This window comes from Pleurodeles waltl, chromosome 7 (genome assembly GCF_031143425.1).
Source record: "Pleurodeles waltl isolate 20211129_DDA chromosome 7, aPleWal1.hap1.20221129, whole genome shotgun sequence".
Lineage (NCBI taxonomy): Eukaryota > Metazoa > Chordata > Amphibia > Caudata > Salamandridae > Pleurodeles > Pleurodeles waltl.
The window spans coordinates 1,261,600,686-1,261,621,992 of record NC_090446.1 but is presented as its reverse complement, the minus strand read 5'-3'; the positions used below and the strand labels follow the sequence as shown (position 1 = coordinate 1,261,621,992).

The 21,307-nt window shown below is 49.8% G+C and overlaps 1 protein-coding gene across 1 annotated transcript in view; it reads right to left on the bottom strand.

The window, feature by feature from the left end:
* Window positions 1-377: 377 nt before the first annotated feature.
* The window catches only part of LOC138247014 (olfactory receptor 6F1-like), a 100,245-nt gene continuing 79,315 nt past the window's right edge, over window positions 378-21,307 (bottom strand). The window contains exon 4 of the mRNA XM_069201765.1: window positions 378-638. Coding sequence (XP_069057866.1) covers window positions 378-638 — 261 coding nt within the window. The remainder of the gene's footprint in view (window positions 639-21,307) is intronic.

Sequence of the window (21,307 nt, the reverse complement as noted above, 5' to 3'; positions counted from 1 at the left end):
AATGCTGCCAACAGATTCAAAAGCATCAAGGTGGTGCTTTGACCTAGATCTAAATTGACCTTGACATATTCTAACACTTCCAGCATTGGTGCCTCTGTGCTATGTCTAAGTGCAAAATCCAACTGCTATAGATCTGTTAATTCATAATGTTGTAAGCATTCTGATAGTTGGGTATTGATCAGTTTCTCCAGTATCCTATATGCTGCAGAGAAGAGAGAGAAGGGCCTGACGTTTGAGAGGATTGTGGGATCATCAAAAGTCTTTTTCAGCAGTGGTAATACCTTGGTGTGGTTCATTACACAAGGAACTTTGGCTGTGTCTACAGATGTATTACACAGTTTATTCAATGCTGGATTAGTAACTTCTAGAGCCAATGTTTAGCAGACAAAGTGGGCAGTGGTCACTCGGGATCCAGATTTATGGCTCAGAATAGCATATTTCAAGTCCTTCAGAGTGTTGTCTTGAAACTTGAAAAAAGTGCTGTTAACATTAGAGAAATATTCCTGAGGCGGTTCCCACTGTGAGTTATCAATATCACAAAGGTCAATAGACGGAGTAATCTCCTTGTTACAATCACCAACAAAAAGATATGACAAATGAATTATTTCCAGAGGGGCATTCCTTGATGGATTGAGCTTCTGTGTTAAAAAAAAAAAGAGATTTAGCTGCTTTTACTGATTCGAAACCTCTTTGCAGGCCTCATTTTCCACCAGGACATAGCCTCTTTCCCTTTTTCTTTCTGAGGTTTTAAGGTTCGTGTTAGAAATGGGGTTTCTGGTTGGCTAGGGTATGTACCAAGCCCAGGCAGAACCCACCCAATCTAGTCAGGGTGAGGGGGGTTACACACCCAAGATAACTCCTGCTCAACTCCTAGGTAGCTTGGAATGAGCAGTCAGGCCTATCCCAGAGGCAATGTGTAAAGTGTTTGCACAACACACACAACACATGTGACACACTATCCCCACCACAAAGGAAACACAACACCAAGTTATATAAAAATATACTGTATTTTATACAACATCATCAGACCAAACACAAGATGTCAGTAATACTCTGCTACCCAAGCAGTTGTCAGAACATTGCACAGCATTAGTACTCTGTGAAAGCCAGCAATAGTCACATAAAATATGTAGGTTATTGATTATTCTAAAACATAAGCAGTAGTCAGGAGAACATTACTAAAATAATGCACATTTCATGGTAAAAACACATACCCACAAAAATGCATACGATCGTAATACACAAGGATGCCCATTAAAAGGAACATATGGAAACATATGGCAAGTCATGAAAACCGCATCATCATAAATGCCCATAAAAAGGAACATTTGTAAACAAAAGGCAAGTCATGACAGTCACAGCACCATAAAGAAATTGTCACCCAGAAAACCAATGATGCTCCTCCCTGGTCAATTTACAATGAAGGGGCCCCCCAGTGCTCCTCACGCACTGAAACGGGGTTACCCTCTCAGTTCCATTAGCGGGGCCCCTCCTAGAGCTGATGCCCAATCTGGGGCACTAATGGTCCCAAGAGACGCCCAGGGCCACGACTGGCCCACACGGGGGTGAGGGAATCCACACAAAGAGATCGGAGCGTCATGCTCCTTTGGCATTGACCGGGGGAGTGGGGGACTTAGCCTCAATTTCCCACGTCCTGCTCTTATGGCAGCCCTGGGATCCGGAGGGGACTTCCGATGAGGCTTCCCTCCCTCTTGGGGCCGCCAATGTCCACTTGCCCACACCCAATCTGGTGCACAAGTGTCTCCTCTACCTCCCGAGCAGCAGTGATGATTGGGCCAGAGTTGGGGCCTGCTGGTACCCCAGGGGTGCTCCTCGGAGCATTCTTCGCCTCGGGGGCATCTTTAGGAGTGTGCTCACTCCATATGCACTTTCCTGTGCCCCGGGGGCACTCAACACTGCGTGCGTCAGACGCGCTTGATAAACCAGAGTTCCTGGGTCGTGGCAGTGATTCTCTTCACTCGGGGGAGTAAAGAAAACACTTTCAAAGCGCTGAACAAATAAAACAAAAATGCTTTCCAGGTGCTTCAGCAAATCAAAAGAAGGCGCTCTCAAGGTACTTCCCCTGCAGCGCTGTTCTTGTGCTAGCGAGCCCAGGATCCCAGGGGTCTAGGGCACAGCACCCAGCCTCTGGGGACACAAATCCATCACAGGGCAGCAGCGCCGCCTCCCCTTCTCTCAGCCCAGGAAGCCCATTCAATATGTAGATGCGCCTCTGTGACACCTCTACTTTCCCTGTGTACATGCTGTCTGCAAATTATGCACAAAGCCCAGCTTTCACTCTGGAGTCAAACTGCAAAACACCAGAGTCATAAGCACAGAGAAATGCTCACTTTCTATAAGTGGCATTTCTATAATGGTAATAAAAAGTCCACCTACACCATTAAGCAGCATATCTCACTACCATTACAACCATACCAAACATGCCTACTCTACCCCTCATAATCTGACAATACCCCCCTATACACAAGGCAGAGCATTTCCAATGCAATCCTATGAGAAGACAGCACTCACAGCAGTGAGAAACCAAATAGGCTGCATATCACTACCAGGACAGGCCATGCTACTAGGCACATGTCCTGCCTTCTACATACATAGCACCCTGTCCATGGGGCTAGCTAGGGCCTACCTTAGGGGTGACTTACATGCATTAAAAGGGGAGTGTAAGGCCTGGCAAATTAGATGCCAGGTCCCTTTGGCAATAAAACTGCGCAAGCAGGCCTGAGACAGGTTTGAAATGCTACTTCTGTGGGTGGCGCAAGCAGCGCTGCAGGCCCCATAGTAGCATTTAATCCCATCAATGGCACCTATGACGTTGGGGATAGGTCCAAGGGCATAAAAGTCACCTTTCACTGTAGGCAAATCCTCCACCTGAGGGAAATGATGTATCTCCTTACGTGTTTCAGCAGGGCAGACAACACTCTGGACAACACGTTGGAAAACAGAGGCTGGGACATCCCTGATGCCATGGCCACTGTTGTCTGAAAAGACCCACTTGCAAGGAAATGGAGCACTGACAGCACCTGCACGTCAGGGGGGATTCCAGTCGGATGGCGGATTGGTGACATCAGGTCTGGCTCCAACTGGGTACATAGTTCCTGGATTGTGGCACGGTCAAACCTGTAGGTGATGATTAAATGTCTCTCTTCCATTGTCAACAGGTCCACCAGCGGTCGGTACACCGGAGGATTCCACCATCTCCTCATATGTCCCAGCTGACGGTGCCTAAGAAGGACAACAGCGAAAAAACAGTCACTATTCCTCCAGGTTTGTACCCACAGTCACACAGAACACGGCACCAAACACAAAACCCTTCCTGTATGTGTGTTGAGTATAGGCCTAGCTATGTGTGACGCAGTAGTAACTGTAGCGATGTGGGCCCCTGAAATGGCGGCTGCCTGACCTCTAAACTGGGACAATGGGATTGTGGGGTAAGTGCGCTGGCGTTGCACACCGTCGCAGTACGCGGTCGTAGATCACGGCGCAATGCTGCATTGGTTAACATTGGACCCTATGGGTCCCAGGAGCCAATGAACAGGTGCGCTGGTGGTGATGATGCGCACCACCGCGGACGTCACCGCCGCGGACGTCACCGCCATTTTCTATCTGTTCAATCACTAGATACCTGACCTTCGACAGGAGAGGACCTACACTTCTAGTGCTGCTGTGACCTCGGTCTGGAAGCGATGATGGCTGCTGCGTCTGGGGAAAGGGCCCCTGCCTTCACTGCATAGGAGTTGGAGAAACTTGTGGATGGGGTCCTCCCCCAGTACATGCTACTCTACGGTCCTCCAGACCAACAGGTTAGTACACAGGGAGCACGTTGTATGGGCTAGGCCTGGGTGGAGAGGGCTGGGTGGAAGAGGGAAGGGGCCAGAGTTCATACTACAGTAAAGCATGAGAATAAATGGGCCACATGGTCAGAGTGGGGAGGGGGCCACTCACATTGATGGTGCAGTTGGTAATGACTGTTCCTCTTCCCTTGTCATGTCATGTAGGTCAGCGCCCACCAGAAGAGAGACATTTGGCATGCCATCGCCAAGGACGTCCGGACCCTGGGGGCCCACCAGAGACGGGGCACCCACTGCCGGAAGAGATGGGAGGACATTCGCCGCTGCAGCAAGAAGACGGCGGAGGCTCAGCTGGGGATGGCCTCCCAACGTGGGAGGGGTGCCCATCGCACCATGGCCCCCCTGATGTTCCGGATCCTGGCGGTGGCCTACCCGGAGTTGGATGGGCGCTTAAGGACATCACAGCAGACACAAGGGGGTGAGTACAACCTCATTCTGTGGACTTTGCATGCAGTGGAATGGTCTGGGTGGGGGAGGTGGGCTGTGGGTGTCCCTAGGCCAGGGCGAGTTCGGTAGGCAAGGCCCCTCCGTAATGTAGGCCATGTGGCACTCTACCCCACCTTAGAAGAGTGGCAAGTTGAGGTATAGTTGCCCCTGTGGCTTCCATGTGCGCAGATTTCCACCATTGCCATGTAGGCCATATCCCAGAAATTGCATGTACAGAGTCCAGGAGCACGGCGTTATGCATGGGGCTGCCGCGTCTGTCTTGTCCGCCAACGGTAGCGGTATGCCATGCACTAAAACTCTCTTTCTTCCGTCTCCCCCCCCCCCTTTCCTGCTCTTCCTGTCATTTTGTACATCAGCATCATCAGGCGGAGGTACAGTGGCACCGGAGCACGAGGGAGCTGCATCCCACATGGCCACGGAGGGCCACACCACAGACTCTGAATGCACCAGTGGGACGGAGGGCGAGGGGAGCTTCACGTCGGCTACCGGATCACCCACCAGCGACACAGACTCGTCCACCGATGGGAGCTCCCCTTTGGTGGCGGCACCATCAGTGCGCCCACTTCTACAGGTATAGCCGCCACCTCCCCTACCAGCACCGCCCTCCCAGCAGCCCCTCAGCGTTCGCCCGTGCCCGCTTACCCAGGAGGGTGGGCATCACCTTCGCCCCAGGCACCTCAGGCCCTGCCCCAGTCACCCCAGCTGCCCTCAGTGGGGAGGCCATTGACCTCCTCAGGTCACTCACTGTTGGGCAGTCTAACATTGTGAATGCCATCCAGGGTGTAGAACGAGAGTTGCAACACAGTAATGCATTCCTGGAGGGCATTCATTCTGGTCAGGCTGCCCTTCAGCGAACCCTGCAATCTCTGGCCTCAGAACTGATGGCAGCCATTGTCCCTGTGTCCAGCCTCCCCCCTCCAACTTCCTCCACCCAGACCCAATCCCCTGTACCCCAGCCCATCCCAGGCACACCTACAGACCAGCCTGCACACAAGTCAACACCCAAAAGTAGCTCAAGCAAACATAGGCACCACACATCCCACAGGCACTCACACAAGCATCACACCCATACAGACACAGCAACATCCACTGTCTCCACTGTGTCCCCCTCCTCCTCTTCTCCCTCCTCCCTCCCAGTCTCGTCTACACACACACCTGCATGCACCACATATACAGGCACTAGGACTCGCACCAGAACACCCAGCACCAAAAGCCGCTCACCTGCACTCACCACCTCCACTGCCATTTACACGTCCCCTGTGTCCTCTCCCAGTGTTTCTGTGACGCCCCCTCCCAAAGTACCCAAACGCCGGCAATCACTCACCCAACATCCATCCACCTCACGACAGCCTCCAGTACCTGCACCTGCACCCAAAACACCTAAAGTGACACCTCCGACAACCACCTACTCTTCCTCCACTCCTAGACCCCCTCCAGCTACCCATCCCAGTGTTCATCAGAAACTGTCCCTATGTCAAATTGACCTTTTTGCCCCCACCCCCCTCCAATTCATCAGTCCCGCTGTAGCGCCTCAGCCAAAAAGCCTCCAGTACTAGTGGTGCGTGCTCCAGGTTTTTGGAGTGCACTGTCCACCAGGGCAGGCAGTAGGACCCGGAGCCAAGGCACTGGTAGCCCACACCCTGTAAAGGCTCTAAAATTGGAGAGTGGACGACGGGACCGTGTCAAGACTCCTGGTGAGACAACAAGTGAAATGGGATCGAAGGCGATTGGTGAGTCAGCTGTAACTCCAAAAAAGGTGGGGAAGGTCCAGAGGAAGTCTCCCCAGCCTGTTGTGAGTGTCACGGTGGAGAAGTGCACCATCATTTCCGGCGGTGCAGACACAACCGCCAGCACCGTTGTCACTGGTCCAGAGACCACCGCCAGAGTCGTCACAGCCCAGGAGGGCCCAAGTCTCGTTACTGGTCAGGAGACCACTGCCGGAGTCACAGCCCAGGAGGGCCCAAGTCTCATTACTGGTCAGGAGACCACCGCCGGAGTCACAGCCCAGGAGGGCCCAAGTATCGTTACTGGTCAGGAGACCACGGCCGGAGTCACAGCCCAGGAGGGCCCAAGTATCGTTACTGGTCAGGAGACCACCGCCAGAGTCACAGCCCAAGAGGGTCCAAGTATCGTTACTGGTCAGGAGACCACTGCCAGAGTCACAGCCCAGGAGGGCCCAAGTATCGTTACTGGTCAGGAGACCACCGCCAGAGTCACAGCCCAGGAGGGGACAGGATGCCACAGCCCCGCTGGCCAATGATGGAACGTCATGCCACACACCTTTTTCCAGTGTGGAGATCGTCATGCCACACACCAATGTCTAGTGTGGAGATCGTCATGCCACACACCAATGTCAATATCAGAACCGCTGAACAGTCCTGAACCGCCATGGCAAAGCACCGCTGAACAGGGCAAAGACCGCCATGGCAAACCACCACTGAACAGGGCAAAGACCGCCATGGCAAAGCACCGTTGAACAGTCCTGAACCTCCATGTCAAAGCACCGCTGAACAGGGCAAAGACCGCCATGGCAAAGCACCGCTGAACAGTCCTGAACCGCCATGGCAAAGCACCGCCGAACAGGGTAAAAACCGCCATGACAAAGCACCGCTGAACAGGGCAAAGACCGCCATGGCAAAGCACTGCTGAACAGGGCAAAGACCGCCATGGCAAAGCACCGTTGAACAGTCCTGAACTGCCATGTCAAAGCACCGCTGAACAGGGCAAAGACCGCCATGGCAAAGCACCGCTGAACAGTCCTGAACTGCCATGGCAAAGCACCGCTGAACAGGGCAAAGACCGCCATGGCAAAGCACCGCTGAACAGTCCTGAACCGCAATGTCAAACCACCGCTGAACAGGGCAAAGACCGCCATGGCAAAGCACCGCTGAACAGGGCAAAGACCGCCATGGCAAAGCACTGCTGAACAGGTATGAATGTAGGAATTAATTGACCGCCTGTAGGAAAGTACCATCTTGCCTGGCATGTTACCCCCATTTTTCACTGTATATATGTTGTTTTAGCTGTATGTGTCACTGGGACCCTGGTAACCCAGGGCCCCAGTGCTCATAAGTGTGCCTGAATGTGTTACCTGTGTAGTGACTAACTGTCTCACTGAGGCTCTGCTAACCAGAACCTCAGTGGTTATGCTCTCTCATTTCTTTCCAAATTGTCACTAACAGGCTAGTGACCATTTTTACCAATTTACATTGGCTTACTGGAACACCCTTATAATTCCCTAGTATATGGTACTGAGGTACCCAGGGTATTGGGGTTCCAGGAGATCCCTATGGGCTGCAGCATTTCTTTTGCCACCCATAGGGAGCTCTGACAATTCTTACACAGGCCTGCCACTGCAGCCTGAGTGAAATAACGTCCACGTTATTTCACAGCCATTTTACACTGCACTTAAGTAACTTATAAGTCACCTATATGTCTAACCTTTACCTGGTAAAGGTTAGGTGCAAAGTTACTTAGTGTGAGGGCACCCTGGCACTAGCCATGGTGCCCCCACATTGTTCAGAGCCAATTCCCTGAACTTTGTGAGTGCGGGGACACCATTACACGCGTGCACTACATATAGGTCACTACCTATATGTAGCTTCACCATGGTAACTCCGAATATGGCCATGTAACATGTCTATGATCATGGAATTGCCCCCTCTATGCCATCCTGGCATAGTTGGCACAATCCCATGATCCCAGTGGTCTGTAGCACAGACCCTGGTACTGCCAAACTGCCCTTCCTGGGGTTTCACTGCAGCTGCTGCTGCTGCCAACCCCTCAGACAGGCATCTGCCCTCCTGGGGTCCAGCCAGGCCTGGCCCAGGATGGCAGAACAAAGAACTTCCTCTGAGAGAGGGTGTGACACCCTCTCCCTTTGGAAAATGGTGTGAAGGCAGGGGAGGAGTAGCCTCCCCCAGCCTCTGGAAATGCTTTCTTGGGCACAGATGTGCCCAATTCTGCATAAGCCAGTCTACACCGGTTCAGGGACCCCTTAGCCCCTGCTCTGGCGCGAAACTGGACAAAGGAAAGGGGAGTGACCACTCCCCTGACCTGCACCTCCCCTGGGAGGTGTCCAGAGCTCCTCCAGTGTGCTCCAGACCTCTGCCATCTTGGAAACAGAGGTGCTGCTGGCACACTGGACTGCTCTGAGTGGCCAGTGCCACCAGGTGACGTCAGAGACTCCTGCTGATAGGCTCCTTCAGGTGTTAGTAGCCTATCCTCTCTCCTCGGTAGCCAAACCCTCTTTTCTGGCTATTTAGGGTCTCTGTCTCTGGGGAAACTTCAGATAACGAATGTAAGAGCTCACCCGAGTTCCTCTGCATCTCTCTCTTCACCTTCTGATAAGGAATCGACTGCTGACCGCGCTGGAAGCCTGCAAACCTGCAACATAGTAGCAAAGACGACTACTGCAACTCTGTAACGCTGATCCTGCCGCCTTTTCGACTGTTTTCCTGCTTGTGCATGCTGTGGGGGTAGCCTGCCTCCTCTCTGCACCAGAAGCTCCGAAGAAATCTCCTGTGGGTCGACGGAATCTTCCCCCTGCAACCGCAGGCACCAAAAAGCTGCATTACCGGTCCCTTGGGTCTCCTCTCAGCACGACGAGCGAGGTCCCTCGAATCCAGCGACTCTGTCCAAGTGACCCCCACAGTCCAGTGACTCTTCAGCCCAAGTTTGGTGGAGGTAAGTCCTTGCCTCACCTCGCTGGGCTGCATTGCTGGGAACCGCGACTTTGCAGCTACTCCGGCCCCTGTGCACTTCCGGTGGAAATCCTTTGTGCACAGCCAAGCCTGGGTCCACGGCACTCTAACCTGCATTGCACGACTTTCTAAGTTGGTCTCCGGCGACGTGGGACTCCTTTGTGCAACTTCGGCGAGCACTGTTTCACGCATCCTCGTAGTGCCTGTTTCTGGCACTTCTCTGGGTGCTACCTGCTTCAGTGAGGGCTCTTTGTCTTGCTCGACGTCCCCTCTCTCTTCAGGTCCAATTTGCGACCTCCTGGTCCCTCCTGGGCCCCAGCAGCGTCCAAAAACGCCAAACGCACGATTTGCGACTAGCAAGGCTTGTGTCCTTTCGGCGGGAAAACACTTCTGCACGACTCTCCAAGGCAAGTGTGATCTGTCCACCAAAGGGGAAGTCTCTAGCCCTTTTCGTTCCTGCAGAAACCTCAGCTTCTTCTGTCCAGTAGAAGCTTCTTTGCACCCGCAGCTGGCATTTCCTGGGCATCTGCCCATCTCCGACTTGCTTGTGACTTTTGGACTTGGTCCCCTTATTCCACAGGTACCCTAGATTGGAAATCCACAGTGGTTGCATTGCTGGTTTGTGTCTTTCCTGCATTATTCCTCTAACACGACTTCTTTGTCCTTAGGGGAACTTTAGTGCACTTTGCACTCACTTTTCAGGGTCTTGGGGAGGGTTATTTTTCTAACTCTCACTATTTTCTAATAGTCCCAGCGACCCTCTACAAGGTCACATAGGTTTGGGGTCCATTCGTGGTTCGCATTCCACTTTTGGAGTATATGGTTTGTGTTGCCCCTATCCCTATGTTTCCCCATTGCATCCTATTGTAACTATACATTGTTTGCACTGTTTTCTAAGACTATACTGCATATTTTTGCTATTGTGTATATATATCTTGTGTATATTTCCTATCCTCTCACTGAGGGTACACTCTAAGATACTTTGGCATATTGTCATAAAAATAAAGTACCTTTATTTTTAGTATAACTGTGTATTGTGTTTTCTTATGATATTGTGCATATGACACTAAGTGGTACTGTAGTAGCTTCACACGTCTCCTAGTTCAGCCTAAGCTGCTCTGCTAAGCTACCATTATCTATCAGCCTAAGCTGCTAGACACCCTATACACTAATAAGGGATAACTGGGCCTGGTGCAAGGTGCAAGTACCCCTTGGTACTCACTACAAGCCAGTCCAGCCTCCTACATTGGTTGTGCAGTGGTGGGATAAGTGCTTGAGACTACTTACCACTCTTGTCATTGTACTTTTCATAAGAGAAAAATATACAAAACAAGGTCAGTGTATATACACATAGCCAAAAAGTTTTGCATTTCCTCTTTTCACTCTTTTCTAAGTGCTGAAAAGTACCTCTGAACTTTCAAAAAGTTCTTAAAAGTTTTAAAAGTTTTTTTTCTGTCTTTCCAAAAAGATCTGAAAACTTTTTTCTCTTTTTCTATCACTTTAACTCTCTCTAAAAATGTCTGGCACAGGCCAAAATGGTGATCTGTCCAAACTTGCATATGACAACCTTAGCTGGAAAAGAGCAAGGAGTCTCTGTATAGAGAGAGGTTTGAGTGTAGGGAAGAATCCTTCCTTGGAACTGTTACTTAACATGCTTAGAGAACAGGATAAGGCCATAGGTGCCCCATCTGTTGAAAAAGTACCTAATAGTTCTCAATCTGATTCAGGGACTCCCCCAGGAAAAGATTCAGGAAAGAAACTTCCTAGCCTGCCCATTACTAGACAATCTAGCATAGATGGTAATGATGATGAGCCACACCATATAAATAGTGTTGTCTCACATCATAGCAAAAGCATTTATTCTCACCATACTGGTAGTAATGTTTCTGTTAACCAAGCTGTTAGGGTGGCTTCTGTAAGGGACAGGTCTCCTTCTGTTCATTCCCATCATAGCTCTGTTTCTAGGAATGTCCCTCCCACCAACCCTGATGACAGAATGTTAGAGAGGGAACTCAATAAGTTGAGGGTGGAACAAACCAGACTGAAGCTTAAAAAGCAACAGCTGGATTTGGATAGACAGTCTTTTGAATTAGAGAAGGAAAGACAGAAGTTGGGTTTAGATACCCATGGTGGCAGCAGCAGTATTCCCCATAGTCATCCTGCAAAAGAGCATGATTCCAGGAATCTGCACAAGATAGTTCCCCCTTATAAGGAGGGGGATGACATTAACAAGTGGTTTGCTGCACTTGAGAGGGCCTGTGTTGTACAGGATGTCCCTCAAAGGCAGTGGGCTTCTATCCTATGGCTATCATTTAGTGGAAAAGGTAGGGATAGGCTCCTTACTGTGAAAGAAAATGATGCTAATAATTTCCAAGTTCTTAAGAATGCACTCCTGGATGGTTATGGCTTAACCACTGAACAGTACAGGATAAAGTTCAGAGAGACCAAAAAGGAGTCTTCACAAGACTGGGTTGATTTCATTGACCATTCAGTGAAGGCCTTGGAGGGGTGGTTACATGGCAGTAAAGTTACTGATTATGACAGCCTGTATAACTTAATCCTGAGAGAGCATATTCTTAATAATTGTGTGTCTGATTTGTTGCACCAGTACTTGGTGGACTCTGATCTGACCTCTCCCCAAGAATTGGGAAAGAAGGCAGACAAATGGGTCAGAACAAGAGTGAACAGAAAAGTTCATACAGGGGGTGACAAAGATGGCAACAAAAAGAAGGATGGTAAGTCTTCTGACAAGGGTGGGGACAAATCTAAAAATGAGTCTTCATCAGGCCCACAAAAACACTCTGGTGGGGGTGGTGGGTCCAAATCCTCCTTTAATCAAAACAAGGAAAAGAAACCATGGTGCTATTTATGTAAAATAAAAGGCCATTGGACAACAGATCCCAGTTGTCCAAAGAAAGGCACCACAGCTCCTACCACTACAACCCCTACTGCTACACCTAGTGTCCCTACTAATAGCAGTGGTGGTGGGAGCAAACCTACTAATAGCCAATCCAAGGGAGTAGCTGGGCTCACTTTTGGTAACTTAGTTGGGGTTGGTCTGATTAGGGAGACCACAGAGGCTACTTTAGTCTCTGAAGGGGCTATTGATTTAGCCACTTTGGTTGCTTGCCCCCATAACTTGGAGAAGTACACGCAACTAACCCTAATAAATGGTGTTGAGGTCCAGGCCTACAGGGACACAGGTGCCAGTGTCACAATGGTGATTGAGAAACTGGTGCACCCTGAACAACACATACTTGGACACCAGTACCAAGTAACCGATGCTCACAACATAACACAAAGCCACCCCATGGCTGTTGTAAATCTCAACTGGGGGGGGGTAACTGGTCCAAAGAAAGTTGTGGTAGCTTCAGATTTACCTGTAGACTGTCTATTAGGGAATGATTTGGAGACATCAGCTTGGTCAGATGTGGAGTTGGAGGCCCATGCAGCAATGCTGGGCATCCCAGGGCATATTTTTGCTTTGACAAGGGCTCAGGCCAAAAAGCAAAAAGGACAGGGAAGCTTGGATCCTGGAACAATGGACCAAGTGCTCCCTAAAGCTAGGGCTAGTAGAAGCAAACCACTTCCTACTATCCCTCCCTCTACAGTGGATTCTACTTCTGAGGAAGAAGAATTCCCTCCCTGTGCAGAACCTACACCAGAGGAGCTGGAAGCAGACACTGCTGAGCTTTTGGGTGAAGGGGGGCCTGCCAGAGAGGAGCTGAGTGTGGCACAGCAAACCTGTCCCACATTAGAGGGTCTCAGACAGCAAGCTGTCAAACAGGCTTATGGGGATGTCAGTGACTCTCACAGAGTTTACTGGGAGGACAACCTCTTGTACACTGAGCATAGGGATCCTAAACCTGGAGCTGCCAGGAGATTAGTGATTCCTCAGGAGTACAGAAAGTTCCTCCTAACACTGGCACATGACATTCCCTTAGCTGGGCATCTAGGACAAATGATAACTTGGGACAGGCTTGTTCCCCTGTTTCATTGGCCTAGGATGTCTGAGGACACAAAGGAATTTTGTAAGTCCTGTGAAACCTGTCAAGCCAGTGGCAAGACAGGTGGCACTCCAAAGGCACCCCTTATCCCACTGCCTGTGGTTGGGGTTCCCTTTGAAAGGGTAGGGAAACACATAGTTGGCCCCCTTGACCCTCCTACTGCTTCAGGCAATAGGTTTATCTTGGTGGTAGTGGACCATGCCACAAGATATCCTGAAGCTATTCCTTTAAGGACCACTACAGCTCCTGCAGTGGCAAAGGCCCTCCTGGGAATATTTTCCAGGGTGGGCTTCCCAAAGGAAGTAGTATCAGACAGAGGAAGCAATTTCATGTCTGCATACTTAAAGGCCATGTGGAAGGAGTGTGGTGTAACGTACAAGTTCACAACACCCTATCATCCACAAACAAATGGACTGGTGGAGAGATTTAATAAAACTCTCAAAGGCATGATTATGGGTCTCCCTGAAAAACTCCGCAGGAGATGGGATATCCTTCTACCATGCCTCCTTTTTGCCTACAGGGAGGTACCCCAGAAAGGAGTGGGCTTCAGCCCCTTTGAACTTCTTTTTGGACACCCTGTTAGGGGTCCACTCACACTTGTAAAGGAGGGTTGGGAACAACCTTTAAAAGCTCCTAAGCAGGATATTGTGGATTATGTACTTGGCCTCAGATCAAGGATGGCTGAGTACATGAAAGAGACCAGTAAAAACCTTCAGGCCAGCCAAGAGCTCCAGAAGCAATGGCATGATCAGAAGGCTGTTTTGGTTCAGTACCAACCAGGGCAGAAAGTGTGGGTCTTGGAGCCTGTGGCCCCAAGAGCACTCCAAGATAAATGGAGTGGACCCCACACAATTGTTGAAAAGAAGGGAGAAGTCACCTATTTAGTTGACTTAGGCACTGCCAGGAGTCCCCTTAGGGTGCTCCATGTCAACCGCCTGAAACCCTACTATGACAGGGCTGATCTCACCCTGCTCATGGCAACTGATGAGGGACAGGAAGAAGACAGTGATCCTCTACCTGATCTCTTCTCTTCCACAGAACAAGATGCTCTTGTGGAAGGTGTAGTTTTGGCAGATTGTCTTACTGCTGAGCAGAAAGACCATTGCATAAATCTCCTAGGACAATTTTCAGAACTCTTCTCTACTGTGCCAGGCACCACTTCTTGGTGTGAGCACACTATTGATACTGGAGACAGTCTACCTGTCAAAAGTAAGATCTATAGGCAGCCTGACCATGTCAGGGACTGCATAAAGCAAGAAGTTCAGAAAATGTTGGAACTAGGAGTGGTTGAGCACTCTGACAGTCCATGGGCTTCTCCTGTGGTACTGGTACCAAAATCCAATTCTAAAGATGGAAAGAAGGAAATGCGGTTTTGTGTAGACTATAGAGGTCTCAACTTGGTAACCGAAACTGATGCTCACCCTATACCCAGGGCAGATGAGCTTATAGATACACTGGCATCTGCCAAGTATCTAAGCACTTTTGATTTGACTGCAGGGTATTGGCAGATCAAATTATCAGAAGATGCTAAACCTAAGACTGCATTTTCTACCATTGGAGGACATTACCAGTTTACTGTAATGCCTTTTGGTTTGAAAAATGCACCTGCCACTTTTCAGAGGTTGGTGAACACAGTCCTGCAAGGGCTGGAAGCTTTCAGTGCAGCATATTTGGACGATATAGCTGTCTTTAGCTCCAGCTGGGATGATCACCTGGTCCACCTATGGAAAGTTTTGGAGGCCCTGCAAAAGGCAGGCCTCACTATCAAGGCTTCAAAGTGCCAGATAGGGCAGGGTAAGGTGGTTTATCTGTGACACCTTGTTGGTGGGGAACAGATTGCACCACTTCAGGGGAAAATCCAAACTATTATTGATTGGGTTCCCCTACCACTCAGACTCAGGTGAGAGCCTTCCTAGGCCTCACTGGGTATTACAGGAGGTTCATTAAGAACTATGGCTCCATTGCAGCCCCTCTTAATGACCTCACATCCAAGAAAATGCCTAAAAAGGTATTATGGACAGCAAACTGTCAGAAAGCTTTTGAGGAGCTGAAGCAGGCCATGTGCTCTGCACCTGTCCTGAAAAGCCCTTGTTACTCTAAAAAATTCTATGTCCAAGCTGATGCATCTGAATTAGGAGTAGGGGCAGTCCTATCACAACTTAATTCTGAGGGCCAGGATCAACCTGTTGCTTTTATTAGTAGGAGGTTGACCCCTAGAGAAAAGCGTTGGTCTGCCATTGAGAGGGAGGCCTTTGCTGTGGTCTGGGCTCTGAAGAAGTTGAGGCCATACCTGTTTGGCACTCACTTCATTGTTCAGACAGACCACAAACCTCTACTTTGGCTAAAACAAATGAAAGGTGAAAATCCTAAATTGTTGAGGTGGTCCATATCCCTACAGGGAATGGACTATACAGTGGAACATAGACCTGGGAGTAGCCACTCCAATGCAGATGGACTCTCCAGATATTTCCACTTAGACAATGAAGACTCATCAGGTCATGGCTAGTCTTATTGTCCTTCGTTTGGGGGGGGGGGGGTTGTGTAGGAAAGTACCATCTTGCCTGGCATGTTACCCCCATTTTTCACTGTATATATGTTGTTTTAGCTGTATGTGTCACTGGGACCCTGGTAACCCAGGGCCCCAGTGCTCATAAGTGTGCCTGAATGTGTTACCTGTGTAGTGACTAACTGTCTCACTGAGGCTCTGCTAACCAGAACCTCAGTGGTTATGCTCTCTCATTTCTTTCCAAATTGTCACTAACAGGCTAGTGACCATTTTTACCAATTTACATTGGCTTACTGGAACACCCTTATAATTCCCTAGTATATGGTACTGAGGTACCCAGGGTATTGGGGTTCCAGGAGATCCCTATGGGCTGCAGCATTTCTTTTGCCACCCATAGGGAGCTCTGACAATTCTTACACAGGCCTGCCACTGCAGCCTGAGTGAAATAACGTCCACGTTATTTCACAGCCATTTTACACTGCACTTAAGTAACTTATAAGTCACCTATATGTCTAACCTTTACCTGGTAAAGGTTAGGTGCAAAGTTACTTAGTGTGAGGGCACCCTGGCACTAGCCAAGGTGCCCCCACATTGTTCAGAGCCAATTCCCTGAACTTTGTGAGTGCGGGGACACCATTACACGCGTGCACTACATATAGGTCACTACCTATATGTAGCTTCACCATGGTAACTCCGAATATGGCCATGTAACATGTCTATGATCATGGAATTGCCCCCTCTATGCCATCCTGGCATAGTTGGCACAATCCCATGATCCCAGTGGTCTGTAGCACAGACCCTGGTACTGCCAAACTGCCCTTCCTGGGGTTTCACTGCAGCTGCTGCTGCTGCCAACCCCTCAGACAGGCATCTGCCCTCCTGGGGTCCAGCCAGGACTGGCCCAGGATGGCAGAACAAAGAACTTCCTCTGAGAGAGGGTGTGACACCCTCTCCCTTTGGAAAATGGTGTGAAGGCAGGGGAGGAGAAGCCTCCCCCAGCCTCTGGAAATGCTTTCTTGGGCACAGATGTGCCCAATTCTGCATAAGCCAGTCTACACCGGTTCAGGGACCCCTTAGCCCCTGCTCTGGCGCGAAACTGGACAAAGGAAAGGGGAGTGACCACTCCCCTGACCTGCACCTCCCCTGGGAGGTGTCCAGAGCTCCTCCAGTGTGCTCCAGACCTCTGCCATCTTGGAAACAGAGGTACTGCTGGCACACTGGACTGCTCTGAGTGGCCAGTGCCACCAGGTGACGTCAGAGACTCCTGCTGATAGGCTCCTTCAGGTGTTAGTAGCCTATCCTCTCTCCTAGGTAGCCAAACCCTCTTTTCTGGCTATTTAGGGTCTCTGTCTCTGGGGAAACTTCAGATAACGAATGCAAGAGCTCACCCGAGTTCCTCTGCATCTCTCTCTTCACCTTCTGATAAGGAATCGACTGCTGACCGCGCTGGAAGCCTGCAAACCTGCAACATAGTAGCAAAGACGACTACTGCAACTCTGTAACGCTGATCCTGCCGCCTTCTCGACTGTTTTCCTGCTTGTGCATGCTGTGGGGGTAGCCTGCCTCCTCTCTGCACCAGAAGCTCCGAAGAAATCTCCCGTGGGTCGACGGAATCTTCCCCCTGCAACCGCAGGCACCAAAAAGCTGCATTACCGGTCCCTTGGGTCTCCTCTCAGCACAACGAACGAGGTCCCTCGAATCCAGCGACTCTGTCCAAGTGACCCCCACAGTCCAGTGACTCTTCAGCCCAAGTTTGGTGGAGGTAAGTCCTTGCCTCACCTCGCTGGGCTGCATTGCTGGGAACCGCGACTTTGCAGCTACTCCGGCCCCTGTGCACTTCCGGCGGAAATCCTTTGTGCACAGCCAAGCCTGGGTCCACAGCACTCTAACCTGCATTGCACGACTTTCTAAGTTGGTCTCCGGCGACGTGGGACTCCTTTGTGCAACTTCGGCGAGCACTGTTTCTTGCATCCTCGTAGTGCCTGTTTCTGGCACTTCTCCGGGTGCTACCTGCTTCAGTGAGGGCTCTTTATCTTGCTCGACGTCCCTTCTCTCTTCAGGTTCAATTTGCGACCTCCTGGTCCCTCCTGGGCCCCAGCAGCGTCCAAAAACGCCAAACGCACGATTTGCAACTAGCAAGGCTTGTTGGCGTCCTTTCGCCGGGAAAACACTTCTGCACGACTCTGCAAAGCAAGCGGGATCTGTCCACCAAAGGGGAAGTCTCTAGCCCTTTTTGTTCCTGCAGAAACCTCAGCTTCTTCTGTCCAGTAGAAGCTTCTTTGCACCCGCAGCTGGCATTTCCTGGGCATCTGCCCATCTCCGACTTGCTTGTGACTTTTGGACTTGGTCCCCTTGTTCCACAGGTACCCTAGATTGGAAATCCACAGTGGTTGCATTGCTGGTTTGTGTCTTTCCTGCATTATTCCTCTAACACGACTTCTTTGTCCTTAGGGGAACTTTAGTGCACTTTGCACTCACTTTTCAGGGTCTTGGGGAGGGTTATTTTTCTAACTCTCACTATTTTCTAATAGTCCCAGCGACCCTCTACAAGGTCACATAGGTTTGGGGTCCATTCGTGGTTCGCATTCCACTTTTGGAGTATATGGTTTGTGTTGCCCCTATCCCTATGTTTCCCCATTGCATCCTATTGTAACTATACATTGTTTGCACTGTTTTCTAAGACTATACTGCATATTTTTGCTATTGTGTATATATATCTTGTGTATATTTCCTATCCTCTCACTGAGGGTACACTCTAAGATACTTTGGCATATTGTCATAAAAATAAAGTACCTTTATTTTTAGTATAACTGTGTATTGTGTTTTCTTATGATATTGTGCATATGACACTAAGTGGTACTGTAGTAGCTTCACACGTCTCCTTGTTCAGCCTAAGCTGCTCTGCTAAGCTACCATTATCTATCAGCCTAAGCTGCTAGACACCCTATACACTAATAAGGGATAACTGGGCCTGGTGCAAGGTGCAAGTACCCCTTGGTACTCACTACAAGCCAGTCCAGCCTCCTACACCGCCACATCAGGCATCCTTATCCCATATGCAGCTGGGACAGTGACAGGACAGGAACTTTCACGGTGAGACTCATCCAGTCTGGGCACCAGTCTCCCTCCAGAACCACTGGAGACCTGCATCTACTTGAGAAACTGTGGCTTTGCACTCCCCAGGATGGCACAGTGGGCAATCCACCCACTGTAGAGACTTGAGAGACTGTGGCTTTGCACTCCCCAGGATGGCACAGTGGGAAAACCACCCAATGTAGAGACTTGAGAGACTGTGGCTTTGCACTCCCCAAGATGGCACAGTGGGCAACCCACCCACTGTAGAGACTTGAGAGACTGTGGCTTTTCACTCCCCAGAATTGAACAGTGGGCAAACCACCCACTGTAGAGACTTGAGAGACTGTGGCTTTGCACTCCCCAGAATGGCACAGTGGGCAAACCACCCACTGTAAAGACTTGGGAGACTTTGGCTTTGCACTCCCCAGTATACATCAATAGGCATGGAGCCCTTCGTGGATCTGGCTCCGCATTCATGTGGCTGAGGTGCCCCCCCTTCCCTTCCCCCTGAGGTGCCTGTAATGTTTCTATCTGATGCCCCGGCAGTGTTCCCTCGGATTTTGGTCAGGTATCTATTGTGGGCCTCGCCCATGCATTTTTGGACTGTTGGTGCACGGACATTGTTGTGTACATATCTGCACTAATTCTTGTATTGTATATATAATTATGAGTGATTTAGAGATATATATCTGTGTATTTTTTTATGACATGTATATTGGCACATTACAATGTTTGACCGAAATTCGCTTTGTCTTTGCATTCTTCCGGGGGGATTGTGGGTTGTTAATGTGATATTTTTGACTGCATTGGTGTGTATGTTGTAATATGCGAGGGTGGGGGTGTTTGGTGGGTGTCCGCCTAACTTTTGCCTCCCCCCTCCCCGTGTCGTTGATGCAGTACTCACCGGTAACGTCGCTGTTGGTCGTAAATGAGCAGAAAGACAAGGGCAGGGAGTATTTGGAGTTCCGGCTCCATGGATTCCTCGTTCCTTGTGGGATGTGTTCAGGTGAGCGTTTTCCCATAGCAAAAGCTGTTTCCGCCGTGTTTTTATCCGCGGTGAATCTGCCCCGGAAAATGTGGCAGATTGGCGGGTTGTAATGGTGTGGGCGGTACATTGTCTTCCGCCTGTCTGTTGGCGGTAACCGCCGCGCTGCTAGTCTGTACCGCCGTGGTTGGCGGTGTGTTAAAGTGGGTGTCTTCGTTGGCAGTTTCCGCCATTGTCATGATTCCCTTTTTTTGTCCGTCGGCCTGTTTGCGGTATTACCGCACCTTTTACACCATCCTCCAGGGTTGTAATGACCACCTATGTCTGGGTGGAGCTTGCAGAGTTTCACTCTCCCTGATTCTGTGGAGTTACACAAAAACTCTGGAAGATTCCAAGGAGTTCCACAAGTGGGCGGAATAGGACTGCAATGCTTGTACTGATTTTTAGCACCCAAAGCTTCTTCCATGCTGCAAAAACAGTGCAAATGGCACCATGCGCCACAACAGAGGGCACTGCTTTGAGTGAATTTCCCATTCGAGCTGTAGCTTTCTCAACGCGAATGGTCATGAGCTAATAATTATAATAATAATAATAATAATAATAATAAGCAATTTGTAGAGTGCATGGCTACCTCAAAGAGGTGTCCCAGCACTGAAAGGTCTAACTACCAAGCAGACAATACAGAAAATGTACCCAAAAGATCATACTCCTATCTAAACAGCCATGTTTTGAGATTTTTCTGAAATTACACTTCTGACTTTGATTGCCTAAAGGGTATCCAAAGAGAGTTCCGTAGTTTCGGGGCCAACTAGCTGAAAGAGTGGTCTCCAATCCAAACTTGGAGGGACTTCCGCAAACAAAGCCCCTGAAGATTTCAGACATATTGAAGGTGATAAGGTTTTATAAAGCGATGCAGGTAAGCTAGCATCAGCTTTATTGAAGGCTCAATAGCAATAGCACAGAGCCTTAAAGGACACCCGTTTCTCTACACGGAGGCATTGAGGTTTCTGTAGGGCCACACCATTGAAGCTCTTATAGAGAGATTGAGAGGCAGCCTGGTAGCAGAATTCAGAGCCTCTTCAGCCGAGACTGCACTACTCCTAAATAAAAAACATTGCGGTAGCCCAGGGAGATATTACTAAAACCTGGATAACTGTTTTTTTGCAGCTTAAGGCAAAAGTCCAAGGATTTTGTTTTAAGGGATTTTTGTATCCCAAAACATTTGCCACCAAGAGCGGTGATCTGTTCATCAAAGGTCAGACCTGTATCAAACAGAATACCTAGGTTCTTAACCTTGGACTTTGTCATCCAAAGTGGACCAAGTGCTGACGGCCACCAAGTATCATGACCTGGCAGTTCGGGCTGGACTGTTCCCCTGGGGAACAGGGTGAAGACTGATTTGCACATGGCTGGGTCCAAACTGGAATTGCATGAGCAGCAAAAAAATGATGGGTTTAGGCCCAGATCTCTGTACTGGGGGTGAATGTTTGATATTGTTCAGCATTCCGTCCATCACTTGTTGTTTTTGCTTTGTCGCCTTAAGTGGGAAGGGTATGCCCAGACGTGGGTCCCGTGCTCCCCATGCAACTGGATTCAAGCTATCCTGGCTGAGAAGGAGTGATACCCTGAAACCTGTCCCAGGATGCTTGTTTGTAGTTCAGGGAAGACTTGGCCTGGCAGTTCGACTGGGCTGTTCTCATGGGGAACAGGGTCAA